Below are 15,193 nucleotides of genomic sequence, written 5' to 3' on the forward strand. Positions count from 1 at the left end.
ACGCCGGAGACTCGATGAGGTGGGCCAGATCAACTTGTTGCGTGTTGAGAAGGCCCGCCAATCGTCCTGCAAAGCACCGAAACATGCTTGCGTTAACAAGCGTTTATAGGAGCAAGTCTCGACACACGTCAATACGCAACAGCATCAGGAAAGCCCGATACGGCTTGCGCACCTGGGGCGACAGGCTGTGGATCCACGGTGTTACACGCCTCCGGTTGCCACGATGGGCGCATCTGCTGAGAACGCTGTACTTGCAGGGGATTAGAGCCCACCGCTGACGCGCGCTTCTGAGAACCTTGGCAGTACGGATTACCAGCCCAGACTTCCACGGTGGCAAGGTCGGGCGCTACATACCCGGCCGATTGGAGCTGTTGACCATCGGTTAGGACTGACATAGGCGAGTCGTCGTAGCGCCACTGTGCTGTCCCAAACGTACGGCTGGGGTCGACGGGATCCCCTCGAAGACCGCAAAGCTGCTGATGCTCCTGGTCTAGCCGCAACAGATAGGCCTGTTGTGGAGACACCCCGACACCCACGCTTGGCACAGGCGCCGGAATATTGAACGGTGCAGCAGGCCCCGGCTGGCTGCTTGCGTACATGGCACGGCGTTTCTGTAGTTGCTGGTGTACCATACTCGCCAGGTCGACACCGCCCAGTAGCGGCTCAGCGGGCTTTAGCTGCTTAGTACTTGGATATCGACTGGCGCCTTCATTGCTCCCATGCACACGATCGCGGCCCCCACCGATATGAACGAATGGAGGAACATTCCGCGCTCCAGCAGCCGGAACCGTGCCCAGCTGCTGCGGAACTGAAGTTTCCCCCTGCCGTGAATCTGAGGGTTCCCGCTGCCGTGGATTCGAGGGTTCCCGCTGCCGTGGATTCGAGGGTTCCCGCTGCCGCGGATTCGAGGGTTCCCGCTGCCGTGGATTCGAGGGTTCCCGCTGCCGTGGATTCGAGGGTTCCCGCTGCCGTGGATTCGAGGGTTCCCGCTGGACGAAACGCCGGGAAGGGACCGAGGAAGGCCGCGACGCGGAGCGACCCTGTGGCTGAGCCAGCTCAGCTGGTGGCCGGCGTGCAACCTTAATGCGCGGATTGCTCAAGACGCGCCCAACTCCAGCGCCTGTCGCCGGTGGCGCAACTGCTGCCTCTTTTATGAAGGATGGCGCAGCGCTACGCAGTGTCCCACCCGCACCAGTGTGAGCTGCGCGGTCAACCCCAACGGTATTGAGCTGCCCTGCGGCAGCGTTTAGCACGTGTGAGTTGCGCACGGCATTCTCCTGGCCATATCGAGATGCGGGTGCCCCAGCTGGGGCCATATGCGTGCGCGACTGATATGGCTGCTGGCTGTTGCTAGTTAAGCACGGCTGGCCATTGGTACCCTCTCGGAGTTGCTGTTGTCTGCCCGCCCCTTGTCCGTGTGCTACCTGGAGCAGAGATTGCCCTTTCTGCTCCATCTCTTGCCGGACATGCGCGTCGCCTCGCAGGACTGTACCACCGAGGTGCGTGGCAGCAGATCCGACTGGCGTTTTTACGAACTGTGCACGCGTTGTACCCTGCATTGCAGGTGTAGTAGCTGCGGAGTTCACGCGCTGCTGCAGCTGCAGTAACTGGTCCTCGTACGGCAGAATGTTGCTGCCTAGGAGCGACCCACATCCATCAGCTCGGTCAGGGGCTGCCACCTGGCCCTGTAGGGGGTTCTGAGAGTCCCGGTGAGCCATGTGCGCTTCTGCCGCTTTCGACCGTACGTAGAGATCCTCTGTTGGCGCCATAAGCTCGACCCCATCGGCTGTAAACAGCGTGGATTGCCTCGCGGAGAGCGGCGCGCGTCCCCTGGCTGCTGACGCTGATGCACCGCCACCGGACCGTCGATTACCGGTTGACGGTGGCCAAGCTGAGTTTGGAGGTTTCGCATCTGCCGCTTGGGCCTTGCCACTGCCGAGAGGCCCAACAAGATTGACGGGGGCTGCTTGCTGCAAGGACCTGTCGCGCAAGGGTATGTAGCTCGACGTAGGGAGGTTGGTGACATGTTGACTCTCCCACAGTGACGCAGCTGCAAAGTGCAAAGGCACAGATTGTTCTGGCGGCGCTGCGAGGAGAGCTTGCGGTATGGATGACGTGTTGCTGAAGTAATGCGCCGCAGCGCTTCTGGGACTCCCGGCCGGACTCGTGACGGCATTCTCTTGTAGGACTCCGGCCTCATCACCAGGCTTTTCAATGCGTCCTGCAGGCCTCCATGGTGGTTTGACATCAGCCTTAAGGCTGGATCGGGTCTTGGAGTTCTGGTCGCGCAAGTCTTTTCTGAGGATGCGTGACAATGTGCTTGAAGGCGGGACCTCCCTTCGTGCAGCCCGGTCCCCGCGTCCATAATCCATCCTGCCTGCAATAAATTTGCAGTTATGTAACACGCTGAGTACCGCTTCTTGCGACGTCTCCCTGGGGCATGGCTCAGAAGTCTGAACCATTTGCGCTAAAAGAGCGTAACTCCCTGGCAACTACCAAAGCCTACCTTCAAAAGACGAGGTGCATTTTTTGCTTCCTTGTTCAAATTGATGGAGTCGGTGCAAAAAGTTCTACTCTATGCGGAAAAGGCGAAGGATACACCAGCAGCAGCATCAACTCCTCAGATTGTATTGTTGTGAGCACAACAATTCTAATATTACAAAGACGGTGTTTCTCACGGACTAGGACGACCTGCTCATCTCATCTGTCTTTTTTCAAACGTTGTTCGTTACCTATGCCTGTCGAGGACGAAACAGTAAACTTGCAGGGCAGCAGCTCTAAACATCCTTATGCACGAGATAATGTAGCGTATCCCATTACGAAGGTTAGGGACGTCACTGCTCAAGATGCTGCTCAAGCACACACAAGCGTAGCCTCGATAGAGCCGTACGCGCGAGTACCTTGACATTCAGCGAGTTTAAAAGAAACATTAAAAGGATGCAATTTCCTTTTGCCTTCAAAACTTCTGATGCTGGCCCTTAAAGGCAATGTACCCTCCACGCAAGCAGCTGTGTCGTGTCCTTGGGTATTTATAGGCAAACCGTAGTACCCGAACTGAAACGAGGTTAATGCACCATTCATTCGTCCCCGCAGCCCTGCCCATTAGGCCCCATACGAACATCCTTCGTCTACTCAGCCGCTCCTTGTGTCGGCGGCAATGCCGAACGTACTTAGGATGGCGCTGGCCAGCTGGTCTCTGCCACCAAACGCGTCGCACCAAGTGCTGCTATTAAAGGGCTTTCCCATGCTCGTGGGACATCCCACATACGCCATCCAACCCAAATGAAGATCAGACGTGCTGGGCTTGCCCCTTGCTCCATGGCGAGCCCAGCCTTGCTTTTGCTGCCAGGCCCTTGCTCGCCGTCCGCCGCCACAGTCCTCCCTTGCAAAATTCCTACACCGCTACCTCCGGCTTACGGAAAAGTTAGAGCCCCAATAGCCAGTTCCGTTTCTTTTGCGTTTCCTTGCACAGCCCAGCCTTCCCTCGGATCCCGTCGTCCCTTCCAGCACAACATTCGGGGCCCCTCTCTGTGTAGGCATCCCATGGCGCTACTTCGTCGTGGCGGTGAATCCTTGCCATGTCATCCACGAAGTATGCCGTGACGCTGCTGCAGCACCGCTGGCTGTTGGCAAAAGAGCATGACGCCGCACGACCAGCGGGCAGTAACCCAGCGGCAGAGTATGCGTCGAGCCATTGATCTCCAGAAGCGCCTTTAAGCGCTCGCGTCCCCTGTCCATGATGGCTGTGTGACACTGTCCGTATGGGGGCCTATGTTTTGTGCGTGCGTTTCACATGCTGCCGGCCCTGACATCTATCCTGCATTACCACCTGGAAGACCACCAAACCAATCTCCAGGACAAGGGAGGCGGCCTAAGCATATGCGCGGAACTATTTTGGGTACATCGCAGAAATTAGTCACGAACCGAGCGGTACACCCAGAATTTCCCCCCCCTGCACAGGCTGCTGCAGGGACACCTGGCAGGGCTGGTACGTTCGACAGCACTGCACATCAAGCAACCTCGGCCCTGCACAGACCATAAATCTAGCTTTTGAGAAAGAAGGCAAGGCCTCACTGAACTGCGCGCCTAGCCCCACCAAAAGATCTTCCGCACAGCGTCATCCAGCCAGCTGCTCTTAATGGCCCGGAAACTCCGCCTAACGCCCCTGACCATCTTACCCTCCAATTCGCATTCTCCTCGCCCTTCCCTTCTCGAGGCCGCCGAGTCCCCACTAGCCCAATCTTAGCACGCTGAGGTGCCGACCCAACCCTTCTCATGTGTGGGTGTACGTATGTATGAAATGTGTGTGCATGTGTGAGGGGTTGCCGGGGGCCCTGCAATTAACAATGGTATACACACCTTTACGGGCTGCGGTTTTGGCTTAAGCCTGTCTAATTATGATTCAGGATAATACCGATGGTATAATTGTCCCTCTTCACATCAAAACCAACAGACCTGCCCACTGTTACACGATTGCGTGTCTTGTGTTTTAAGTGGTTTAGGATCCCAGAACTGAAAGCGATAGGTGCTTCTTCGCTCAAGGGACCCGTATCTGTTGGTTATTAGGGAACAACCGGAAAAGGCTCTGTATTTTAAAACATTTTTGTCGGCCAAGTGAGCGTTAGTCTCCTGGGTCTCCGTGCGAGTGTGTGGATGGTACCCTGGGGCCAACATAGCCCCAGGGTAAAATGTGTTATTTACTTTTTTAATTTTCAACAGGGCGGAACATCGCTTACGTTGGACGTATGTGCGTGTGCTGCAGCTGGGGTCTGTACAGTTTGGGAAGCCAAATTCCCCCGGGCGACAGGTGAAGCCGTGACAGGGCAGGATTACGACTTACAAGCATGACTCCTCATCTCCTCACAGCCCCACGCGCCCCAGCCACGGCTAAAGCCCGCCCATCCTTTTCACACCGCCGCAATGTGGTTGGCCGCTTCCTGCGCACTGGCAAGGTCCAAGCAGGCCGACCTCATGAGCAGCACCTGCAGCGCCGCCAGTGCGCGGGGGTGGTGCGCCATGAGCCTGGCGAAGGTGCCCCGGCTGATGCACAATAGCTGGCAGGCGGCGGAGGAACAGCGCACGGTGGCGGATGCGGGGCGACCCAGGAAGAACTGCAGTGCCCCCACCACCACGCCGGCGCCGTGCTCTCGGGAGCTGCGGGGTATGGGACGGCGGCCGGGGGTTCAGTGCTACTGTTGCAGGAGAGAAGTCAAGGTGCGGGGTACAGGGTTGGAAGATGGGGGTATATCTGCAAGAATGCCAATATTTTGAACTGCCCCTGTCCAAGGCAAGTCATCTGCCGATATTGGGAATTGCGAGGATGAGGGGCCGCATTGGATTCGCTGGGCCAGCAGCAACCCAGCCGCTCGAGAGCATCAGGGTGCCTACCAAGAGCAGCTTCGAGGCCAGGGTTTTAATTAGTTTATATAATGACTTAGCTCAGCCCAGCCCCAAGTCTGATTCATAGGAGATAGGGAGGGGACTGGTCCCCCTCTCACGGGCTAGAGAAGAAAGCGTATGTCAGGGATAAGACATAGGTGGTTGCCGACCCGACCCGACCTGAGCTAACCTGAGCTGCGGACTTTTAGACTCGGCAATGCGAGTCCTGCCCCCTACCCTCTTCTCCAGGTTTGCATCCCCGTGTCCGTGGCAGTACCTGTAATCCTCACTGCAAAGACTGTCTCCTCGCCCGCGGGTCTGTTTGGGCGGATCGGACACCAGCAGGGCCGCCGCACCCTTCACCCTAATTCCACCTCACATTCCCGTCTCCCCTCCGTCCCTCCTCCCACGGTCCCACACGGCCCCCACACCCCTCACCCGACACGCACTCCACCCTCATAATGCTCCTCCTCCACGAGCGCGCCGAACTCAATGACGTACACTCCCCGTACAGCCGCTCCTGCGCCGTACAGCACGTCTCCCAGCTGCAGCTGCCGGCGAGTGAGTGCGCCCTCCAGCTCTCCCACCAATCCGCCCAGGTCAGATGGCACGGAGGGAAACACCTGCGAAGCCGGCGGGGGGAACAAAACGCAGGCACACAGGAAGGACACACACGTGCTTTACTGCTGGTGGCGTTACTCCCCATAATCCCCTTCCTTGCTGTCTGACCCTGGCACCCGCTGCCTGGGGGGGTTCCCGCCACCGCCCAGCCAACCCCCCAACTGTCCGCCGCAGACTCCCTCCCTTCCTGGCGCTGGCCCCCACTACCGCCTTCCTCCCGCGTCTCACCTCCCTTAGGTTGCGCGTGAGCAGCTGCTGCAAGGATGCCGCCTGGGGGGATGTCGCAGGCAGCAGCCCCACCGCTATGGCCAGAGCCAAGTAGGCGTCTTCACAGCACCGAACCGCGGCGTCGGGGGAGGAGAGCTCCCAACAGCCGCCCGCGGATGGGCCTGCGGTCGGTGAGGAGCGGGGAAACCACGGTGAGTGGAGCTGTGTGGGAGGGATATGGAGGAGGAGAAGGACACACACACACACACAAACACACACGTGCAGGGAATTCCTTCTGTAGCTGTTGTTGAGCAGTAGCTGCCCGGCTGCGTAGGCCCCTGCCACAGGTGGTGCGTGATCTTACGGACAGATCGTAAGCGAGAGTGCTAGCCTAGGGGAAGGCTAAAGGGAACACAGCAGACGCACAGCAGCAAAAAGAGAGCTGAAGTCAAAAGCTAACACCCCACTTAAGTTTAGAGCCATATCCCCGAGCAGCAGCAAGCAGGAGCAACGGCGGAAGCATCGAGACCTACGCAGCAAGACTGACTCCGTTGGCATCGCTTGGTGTGGCTGCTGGTGCGGCTGTTGCTTGCCCGCCTCGCGGGTACCCGCCGCAGCCTCGCCGCCGCTGCCGCCGTGGCCAGCTGTGGCTGGAGACTGAGTTCCCCGAGCAGAGTCTGGCGACGGCGACGGAGGCGGCGGCAGCGTGTACGGCCTCAGCGGCAGGCCATTCGCTTGCAGCAGCTTTCTGAAGTCGGATCGGCCGAGGTTGGTGAAGATGACATTGACGTGTTGTGAGGCGAGTGTGGTGACCAGGGTAGCGAAGGTGCGGGCGGCGGTGGAGTCCATGCCACTGACGGAGCTGGGGGCCGTGGGGCAGGGTGGGCAGGGATAAGGCCAGCGGGCCACAGCGAAGGGGACAGGGGAAGGGGGGAAAGGGAGGTGCAGTAGCGGAGAGGGCAGTACGAGGAACAGGGGCCGTGTCCTCTCTAGCGATGCTGGCGGGGTCCAAAACACATGCAGACATATACACAACAACATCTCATAAGTGGCCATGTGCGATTACCAGTGATGTAGCGGTGGTGATGGTAGCAGTGGGGAGCCAGCGAAGGTTTACATGACGCCCCAGGCAATGGAAGCTACTGCGTTCTTATTTCACAACACTCCTTACGGACACCTCACCGCCCACCTCCGAACCCTCCCCCCTCCTCGTCCTCCTCCCTCCCGTCCCCTTCCTCCAGGCGCCGCCCGGTAGTCCCACCGCCCACCCAAAGTCTAAGATCAGCACGATGGGAGCATGGGAAATTGCTGCCGCGGCCCTCCAGTGCCGCTCAGAAAGCGGCACGCTGGTGTCACCGTTCTCGCAACCGCTCCCTGCCGAGCAGCCGAGTCCAGAAAGAGGCGCTGACGCCAGCTGCGACACCGGGGCCCCGCCTTCCCCAGCTCCAGCTGCGTCATGTGGTGCCGCGCAGCCGCCGTCAGCGGAGGCGGAACCCGCTACCCCGGGCGGCGGCGGCCCCGCCGCCACGGTCACCGCCGCTGGCGCCGATGCGGATACCGGCACCGGCGGCGTTGCGGTGGCGGCGGACCCTCCTAGGAGCTCTGTACGGCCGTTCAGGTCGCTTTCCTTGCCGTCGCGCTGCTCCGCAGTGATTGCCCACTCCTCATGTTGCCGCTGCTCCTCTGCGCGCTCCTGAAGGGTTGGATGGTCGGCTGGGCGGTCGGTTAGATAGTCGGTTGGATATGGTGTCAGTTGGGTGGTTGGGAAAATGCCCGTAAACCCGGACATCGCCTTCGCTTCGAGGTGCTACTGCAGCTGCCTCCTCGAAACACACGCCATACACGCCATACGCAGGGCCCAGGCGGACGGGGTCCTTTCCGCCCGATAACCAAGTAACATATGGCTACTACTGGCCTGCTGTCAAGGTTGTATACATGAAAGGCAGCCCGGCAAAAAGGTTACAGGGCAACCTTGATATGAATACGAACTGACGAGTCCACGACGGCTTTTCCCCCTACACACACCTGATGTCACACAACTTCGCGCGCACACACACACACACACATACACACGCATGCACACAATCCCCCTTCTTCCCCTCACCTGCAGCATCCGTGCCGCCAGCTGCAGCACCTGATTACTCAGACCCGTGGAGCTCCCGAAGAAGACGTACCCCGACAACCGCAGTACGGCCATGCGGCGACCCAGAAGGTCAAGTGTACTGCTCGTGTCGTACATGTGTGTACGGCCGCTGCGAGCTGCCACTTGGCGCAGACTGCTCACTTGGCTCTGCGGACGGATTCCGGTCCGTCGGGGGAGATGTGTGTATGTGTTGGGGGCGGAGGGCAGGTGCCAGGTACCAGGTACTGGAGGACGTGTTGATGGGGGTGGGTACCGTCCCCAGCTCGACAGGAAAGTTGATGCCCCTCACGCGCCCACACGTTAACACACCCCCACGTTGTTTCGCGTCTGAATGCCCCGAGGCATCCGCCCGCTTCCCCTCCCCCAATCTCCCGATAACCCCCTGCGCGTACCTGCGCGTACTGGTATGCGAAGTACAAGGTGGCCATGACAATACCCGCCCCAATGCCCAGCTCCAGACCCCCGTTCATGATGCTCAGGAAGGTGGCCCACAGCAACACGTACTCGGGGCGACTCAGTTTCCTGCAGTCGGGAGAGGTGTTAAACAGAGGTAGGGGGAAGGGGGTAAGAGGATAATGTAGCTGCCAGGAGCGAGGGGTCCGTGGAGAGGAGGGAAGTGAGAGACGGGGGGGGGTGAGAAGAGGCCAGACATACATACACATTATGGCAGGCGGCTGGCAGAGGTTAAGGCCTGATTTCTGCTCCCGGCCGACCCGGGTTCAAATCCGCCTGCCGGCTCCTCGGGTGTTTGAGGAGTGTTGAAATGGGAGGTGGCCCCCCATCATATGGACGATGTAGGACGTGATAATATCAACTTGCGAGCTGACCAGGAACTAAGTTGATGCGCCGTTGATCCGCTAGATTTGGTTGGATGCTGGTGGTGAGTTGCCGAACCCAACGAATACATTCTGAAGTCGGATGGGGTGACGGATTAGGGTGCCCCTCTAGCAGGGGAGAGCAGGGACTGCCCCGGGTAAGGGGGCCGCTGGCGAAGTTAACCACCCTGTAACAACATACATACACCGCCACAAAGTCGCGGAGAGAGGAGGGGACGAGAATAAAGTAGATCGAGCAGCAGCAGCAGCAGCAGCAGTAGCAGCAGTAGCAGCACTAGCCCCAAGAGTGTGGGTAGCCTGAACCCCACAAGGGAAAGGGATTTGGGGGGGTGTGAGGGCGAGACTCCTGCTGGGGTGGCCCTTGAGTGCGCACCATGTGCTATCCACTTATGCGGGTAAAAACGTTTGTGGTTAAGTACGGCCGCTTGTACCTGTACGACAAAATTAGCCAGTCTCGAGAAATTTCGATGCCGAACCACACCAGCAGCGCGCCAAAAAAGAAGTTCGGCATGTACTGCGATGTTAACAGCACGGGGTACGACCAATTTAAGGACGGTTATAATCATTATGCCAATATCCAACATAGACGGCAAACGATGCGAAGCGAAAATGTATAGCTTCCCGAGCGTAGGAGTGATCTAGCCCGCTGAGGTGTACGGCACATACCCACATCCCCCGGGGTTCGGAAGCAGCGGAGGGCGGGCCCCGCGCCCGTCACCGGGGGGTTGAGGTCCATAGCGACAGATGAAATGGCGGGTACAGCGGCGATGGTCAACCATCAATTGCGTCGTACCTGTACGACGCTGAACGGCAGCGCAAAGACGAGGAGCTCTACGATGGCCACAGCCAAGCCGTTGACCCGGTTGAATACCCCCTGTGCGGGTGAAGAAAGAAGGGGTGGCCGGAATCATGAACGCTTACAGTATTGGAAAACCTGCTGTCGACAGCGGGAATACCCAAAACCCAGTCCCGAATCTGCCCGGGTTTCCAGACCCCAAACACGACGCACATACATCGCCAAACGCAGTCAAGCAGCAGCCCCCCCTCCCCTGCCCCTCCGCCCCCCCCGGCCCCACCTGGCGCATGGTGAACACTGTTTGACTGAAGATGTACGAGCCCGTGTAGCCCGCACCTAGAACCCCCGTCACCATGTTGGATACACCTGCAGTGAGGGCGGGGGCGGGGAGGGGGTTTGCGGGGAGGGGGAGGGGAAACACGCGGCGACATGTAGACTGCATATATGCATACAGACATACACACGCACCATTTCCATCTCGCTGCTCAGATCATTAACGTACACACGTACGCAGACCCCTACCACTGTGCCCCCACTGTGCACCGGAACACAAGAGAGCGGCAGCAGTTTATCCACACAAGGCAACCAGTTTGTCTAGGTCGGTCTGTCGATCGGTCTGTCGGTCGGTCGGCAAACATCTTGGCTGTTGGCGGCAGGGCCAACTCCGTAACCCGGGGAGCCGCAACCGAATGCCAGTGTCCCCTCAAAACACCCCTCTACCTGTAAGTCTGTCTGTCTACACGTTCCCCTTCCCACCCACCCCCGGCCCCAAGGCGCTACATACGGCCACAGACAGGCAGCTGGGCCCCTCCGCACCACCCACCCACTGTCATGAGCTCCCTGTTGAAGTCCAGCGGCGTGGGCATGTCGGACTGAATTGCGGCCACATCCATGCAGCTGCCGAAACACACCACCAGGAACAACCCCACCAGCTTGGGCAGCTGGGCCAGCATGGCGCGCAGGTCCACACCGTGAGCAAGACCGCCGTGCTGCAGGTTGTATAAACCCCACAGCTGCCAGCAGTTGGAAAGACCACTCTGAAGGATAGGGTGGCGCAGGGTATGGGGGGTGAGTGCGTGGTGTTGTATGATGGCGGACTGGACCACGGAGGGATATGCGTGATACGCGCGCAGGATGGCGCGGAGCGTGTGCAGCTGGTGCAGGGCAGGGCAGCGCAACGCTGGGGGAAAGACGAACCACGAACCAGTGAAGCAACGCTGGGGGTGAGAGAGCACGGCGCTGCAGGCCAGGCAACCAGGGTTCGCAAACCCTTCGACAGCCCCTCTCCCCGCCTGACAGCATCCCCATCCCAATCCCTTTCTCCCACCCCACCACCACCCTTTAGCCACCATTACAAGGGAGCGAACAAGGCCCCGGCCCCACGGCGCCCCGCCAGCTCACCGAGGGCGCCATGACCCATCCTGCCCTCTGCGCCGCCTGCAGGTCCCATCCACCCGCCCACAACACTCCGTGGAAGGTCAGGGGTATGGCGGTGATGAGGCCAGGGAGGGCCAGGGGGTGGCTCACGTGCGCCACGCAAGTCATCAGTGCGGCGATGGAGGCGGCGGTGGGCAGCAGCTTCACCAGCGGGTCCCAGGCCAACAGGTGGGACCAGGAAATGAGAGTGTCAACCTGCGTGGGGGAGGAAGGGGGTGGGGGTCGGGAATAAGAGGCAAGTGAGATGGGGGTATGAGGCTGTAGGAAGGAGAGATAAAATACAAACACGGATTAATTGTTAGCTAAAGTTGCCCAAGGGAAGGGCGGACGGGGAGGCAGCACGGCGCCGTCAGGGGATAGAGGGGCAATAAAAAGGGGGATAGAGCTTCCCCCGCAGAAACACATATACACACAAAAAACACCCTCTCCCTACCTGGACTCCCGCCGCCAGTGCCGTACCACCCGCAATGCAGAAGTAGCCCACAAAACCCAGGTAACCGCCAACCACCGGAAGAGGGACGTACGACACCATGTCAGCCAGTTTGAGCCGGGCTGAGGGTTTTTGTTACGGGTTGACGGGTTGGCGGCGGGAGGAGGGGGGTGTCAGGAGAAAAACACCGGAAGGGAACGTGAAGGGTAAGTCAGGTTGCAAGTGTAAAGACTTTCAGCCGCCATTGCCGCCTATCGGGGATGGCCTATCGGCCTTCCTCACCCACAACCACCGTTAGCAGCCCCACAATGGCGGTGCTGATGGTCATGGCGAGGAGGGAGGAACCCAGAGCCACTGCGGCGGCATCCGGACCCGTCACACGCAGAGCGATGTCGGAGGCCATAGCGGAGAGGAAGATAAGGCCCACGTCTTGAACCTGAGGATGTAGCCACAGCAGTAGCAACAACTATAATTTGGAGCAGTAGCAGGGAAGGCGGAGAGACACACATGCAAACGTACGTACTGCAAGGATATCAACTGCCAATGACCCGAATAGTTGAGGTATCACGCATGGTTCTCCTAACTACCCTCCCAACCGCCAACTGCCAACTGCCTCACCTGGCCAATTGCGAAGGGCAGCGTGCTGAGGGCCACAAACACAAGCTGATGAATGCCGCTGCTGAAGAAGAAGAACCGGCACAGACTGTCAATGTACGGAGTGTAGAGCGGGGACTGCGGGACAACCCCAGGGGGTAAAGGAGGAGGGTTCCGGAGCGGCAGCGTCATAATGGGTTGAGCAGGGCCGCCGGCGGCGGGGCAGCGAGGGGTGGTGGTGCACAGGGCTGCAGCCGCCTGGGTGCCCCACCCCGCCCCACCCCACCCCGCCCCACCCCACCCCGGCCGCCCCACACCGCCCCACCCCGCCCGCCCCACCCGACCCCGCCACACCTTGAACACAATGGCAGCGTAGGCAATGAGGGTGGGCATACTGACCACCGCATTGATGATCCCGAACACCAGCGCGTTGAAGAAGCTGCTGCGGTGGCGAACATCGTCAGATACAGCATGGGCAGGAGGGGGAGGAGCGGCGACGGCGCCGTGGGGGCCCCCCGTAGACGCCGCGGCTGCTGCCGCCGCCGCTGCGGGGATGGCAGCGACGCCGCCACCGTCCCTGACGGCAGCTCCCAGCAACCCGGGCGCTGCCGCTTCCGCTGATTCGATGTCATCCAATTTGCCGCCGCTGTATCGGTTGTGCTTCAGCAGCGGCTCTGGTTCATCAACAACAGGGGCAGGGGGAGGGGGGGAGGCGCATATCACACTTCTCCCCCAAGGGTCTCCCGCTCCTTCTCCGCCACCGATGAGTAGCAGGTGCTACAACCCCCCCAGGTGGCCCCCTCGCGAACCAGGATGGACGAAGGAACAGCACAAGAACCACGAAGACAAACTTGCACATATCACCAAAGACAGCGCACACCTGTCAGCTTGCCCTCCCCCCGCCATGTCGGCAACTCGTCGTCCGCATCCGCGGCGTGGCAGCGGTCACGGTTGAGGCTTGGGTGCTGGTCCCAGCCTCCGCCGCTGCTGCGCGCCTGGGGGGCCCCCACACCCACACCCACACCGCCCTCGCCCCGCGAGAGGCCGCGCCCGCTTATGAGCTGCGGCTGCAACATAAACGATGACGGGGTCAGCGATGGCGGCAGCGGCAGGGGCTGCGGGTGCGGTGAGTGCGGGTGCGGCGGTTGTGCACCGGGGCCGAACTCCGCCCCCCGAACTGCCGGGCTGTCCAGGGAGGTCCCCGACAGCCCCGGGGATAACCACCGGTGCCAAGCGGACCAAGAGTCCCCCGCTTGGGATGCTAAGGCCTGGTTGCTGGGGCTGAGGCTGCGGGAGTGGGAGTGGGAGTGGCCGCCGCCGGCGGAGGTGCCGCCGGCGATGGCAGCAGTGGCCGCGCCGCCGTCGGCTTCAGCATCAGCCTCCGCTATCGAGGGCTGCCGGTGCAGGTGCGGGTAGTCAGGGTGTTGGTGAGAGTGGCTGGTGGCCGCGCTAGCAGCGCCGCCACCGGCCGTGGCCGCACCGCTGGATCCGCGCATGGATCCGGCGTTGTACGGCGGTGAGGTGGTGAAGACAACCTGAGCGCCAGCACCCTGTGGAGCGGGGACAGGGCGGGGAGGCAGGAGGGGGAAGCGGAGTACGGAGCTGTGAAGGATTCGTACGGCAACTTGCCATCGTTTGGTGATGGGCGGAATGTTAATGCGATATACAATGCAGGAAACATCAAAATATGCAGGGGAGGTCATGTTGAAGTAAAAGTAGAAATATTGCCCAACGAATGGAAATTAAGCATTGCGGAGGCAAGCACCGAAAACTACAGCCGGTCCCGTAATGCTGAAGGTCGGGGTCGGTCGGCAGGCGGTAAGCAATACGTGCCTTGCCGCGGGTTGTATCTGCTGTGGAGGGCATGCTAAAAGTGACACTTGGTAAAATAGGAACGCCCATCACCGAAAAAACCCTAGCTGTAACCCTTGCAGGGTCACGTGATGCAAATTAGGATCTCTATATCCCTATTATCCGGCAATAAACTAGCCTGTATCGACTCGTTATGTGGCCAATGCTGCTCGCGCTTGACGCTGCCAATAAAACCATAACGCGAGTTTGGATGCGAAAGCTGCGAATGTCCCGTCAGGCTCTTTGGGAAAAATGCATGCTCCCTTAAGGAAGATCCAGGAAAGAATGCTTCAGCAAGTTCTTCTGCCGTTGCCATTGCTGGACTTTGCAGAGGTAGTGGCGACCGTTCCGGCGCCAGAGCGACATGAGGTGATGGCGAGTTCTCTGGGATCTCAGACGTTGTCGCCTGCCGGATCAGATCGGACAATGCCGATGATCGCCTCGGTCTGGACATCGTAGCTTTGCGATGCGTCACCTCTGCGTAAGCTTTTGGCGGCACACCGCTAGGCTCCTACCCATATGCCTTTTCTGCGTAATTCTTGGACAAACAAGTAATTGCCATGTGATACGATTTTCAGCAGGTCAAATTATTTTGTTTGGGACTGATTGCCAACTGTTGATTTCCGTACACGTAGTCCCATTGGACATTCCAAGTCCAATCTGGTTGGCTAAATGCATGTGATGGCTTACACGGCTATGTGCAGACGTATGGACCATTGTCCAACACCTCTAGCTTGCCTAGAAATCCCTTCACCGTGATAAGTACAACGTTACCAAAGATGAGCGAATCAGCAGCTTTAAGTTTGCCAATTTACGTGGTCGACGCCTTTGCCAGTCGGCCGTTCAGCGGAAACCCTGCGGCTGTGTGCTTATGCGTCCCAGGCGCTCAGTTACCGGAT

The 15,193-nt window shown here is 59.6% G+C and overlaps 2 protein-coding genes across 2 annotated transcripts; both read right to left on the minus strand.

The window, feature by feature from the left end:
- Window positions 1-823: 823 nt before the first annotated feature.
- VOLCADRAFT_38267 (uncharacterized protein) lies at window positions 824-1,000 on the minus strand (the record flags this gene model as incomplete). Its single annotated transcript, XM_002953929.1, has 1 exon — window positions 824-1,000. A coding segment is annotated over one exon (177 nt), but the record flags the coding sequence as incomplete, so codon positions are not given.
- A 3,907-nt stretch (window positions 1,001-4,907) lies between these two features.
- On the minus strand, window positions 4,908-14,856 carry VOLCADRAFT_94701 (uncharacterized protein; the record flags this gene model as incomplete). The annotated part of the gene is made up of 19 exons (XM_002953930.1): window positions 4,908-5,154; window positions 5,818-6,002; window positions 6,229-6,389; window positions 6,741-7,069; window positions 7,476-7,900; window positions 8,312-8,497; window positions 8,743-8,872; window positions 9,618-9,700; window positions 9,980-10,060; window positions 10,263-10,348; window positions 10,806-11,019; window positions 11,384-11,614; window positions 11,853-11,971; window positions 12,132-12,285; window positions 12,468-12,581; window positions 12,798-13,117; window positions 13,324-13,837; window positions 13,924-13,993; window positions 14,810-14,856. 19 exons carry the CDS (start codon window positions 14,854-14,856, stop codon window positions 4,908-4,910), a joined length of 3,696 nt encoding a protein of 1,231 aa, XP_002953976.1.
- Between the last annotated feature and the right edge of the window lie 337 nt (window positions 14,857-15,193).

Source organism: Volvox carteri (assembly GCF_000143455.1).
Source record: "Volvox carteri f. nagariensis unplaced genomic scaffold VOLCAscaffold_39, whole genome shotgun sequence".
Lineage (NCBI taxonomy): Eukaryota > Viridiplantae > Chlorophyta > Chlorophyceae > Chlamydomonadales > Volvocaceae > Volvox > Volvox carteri.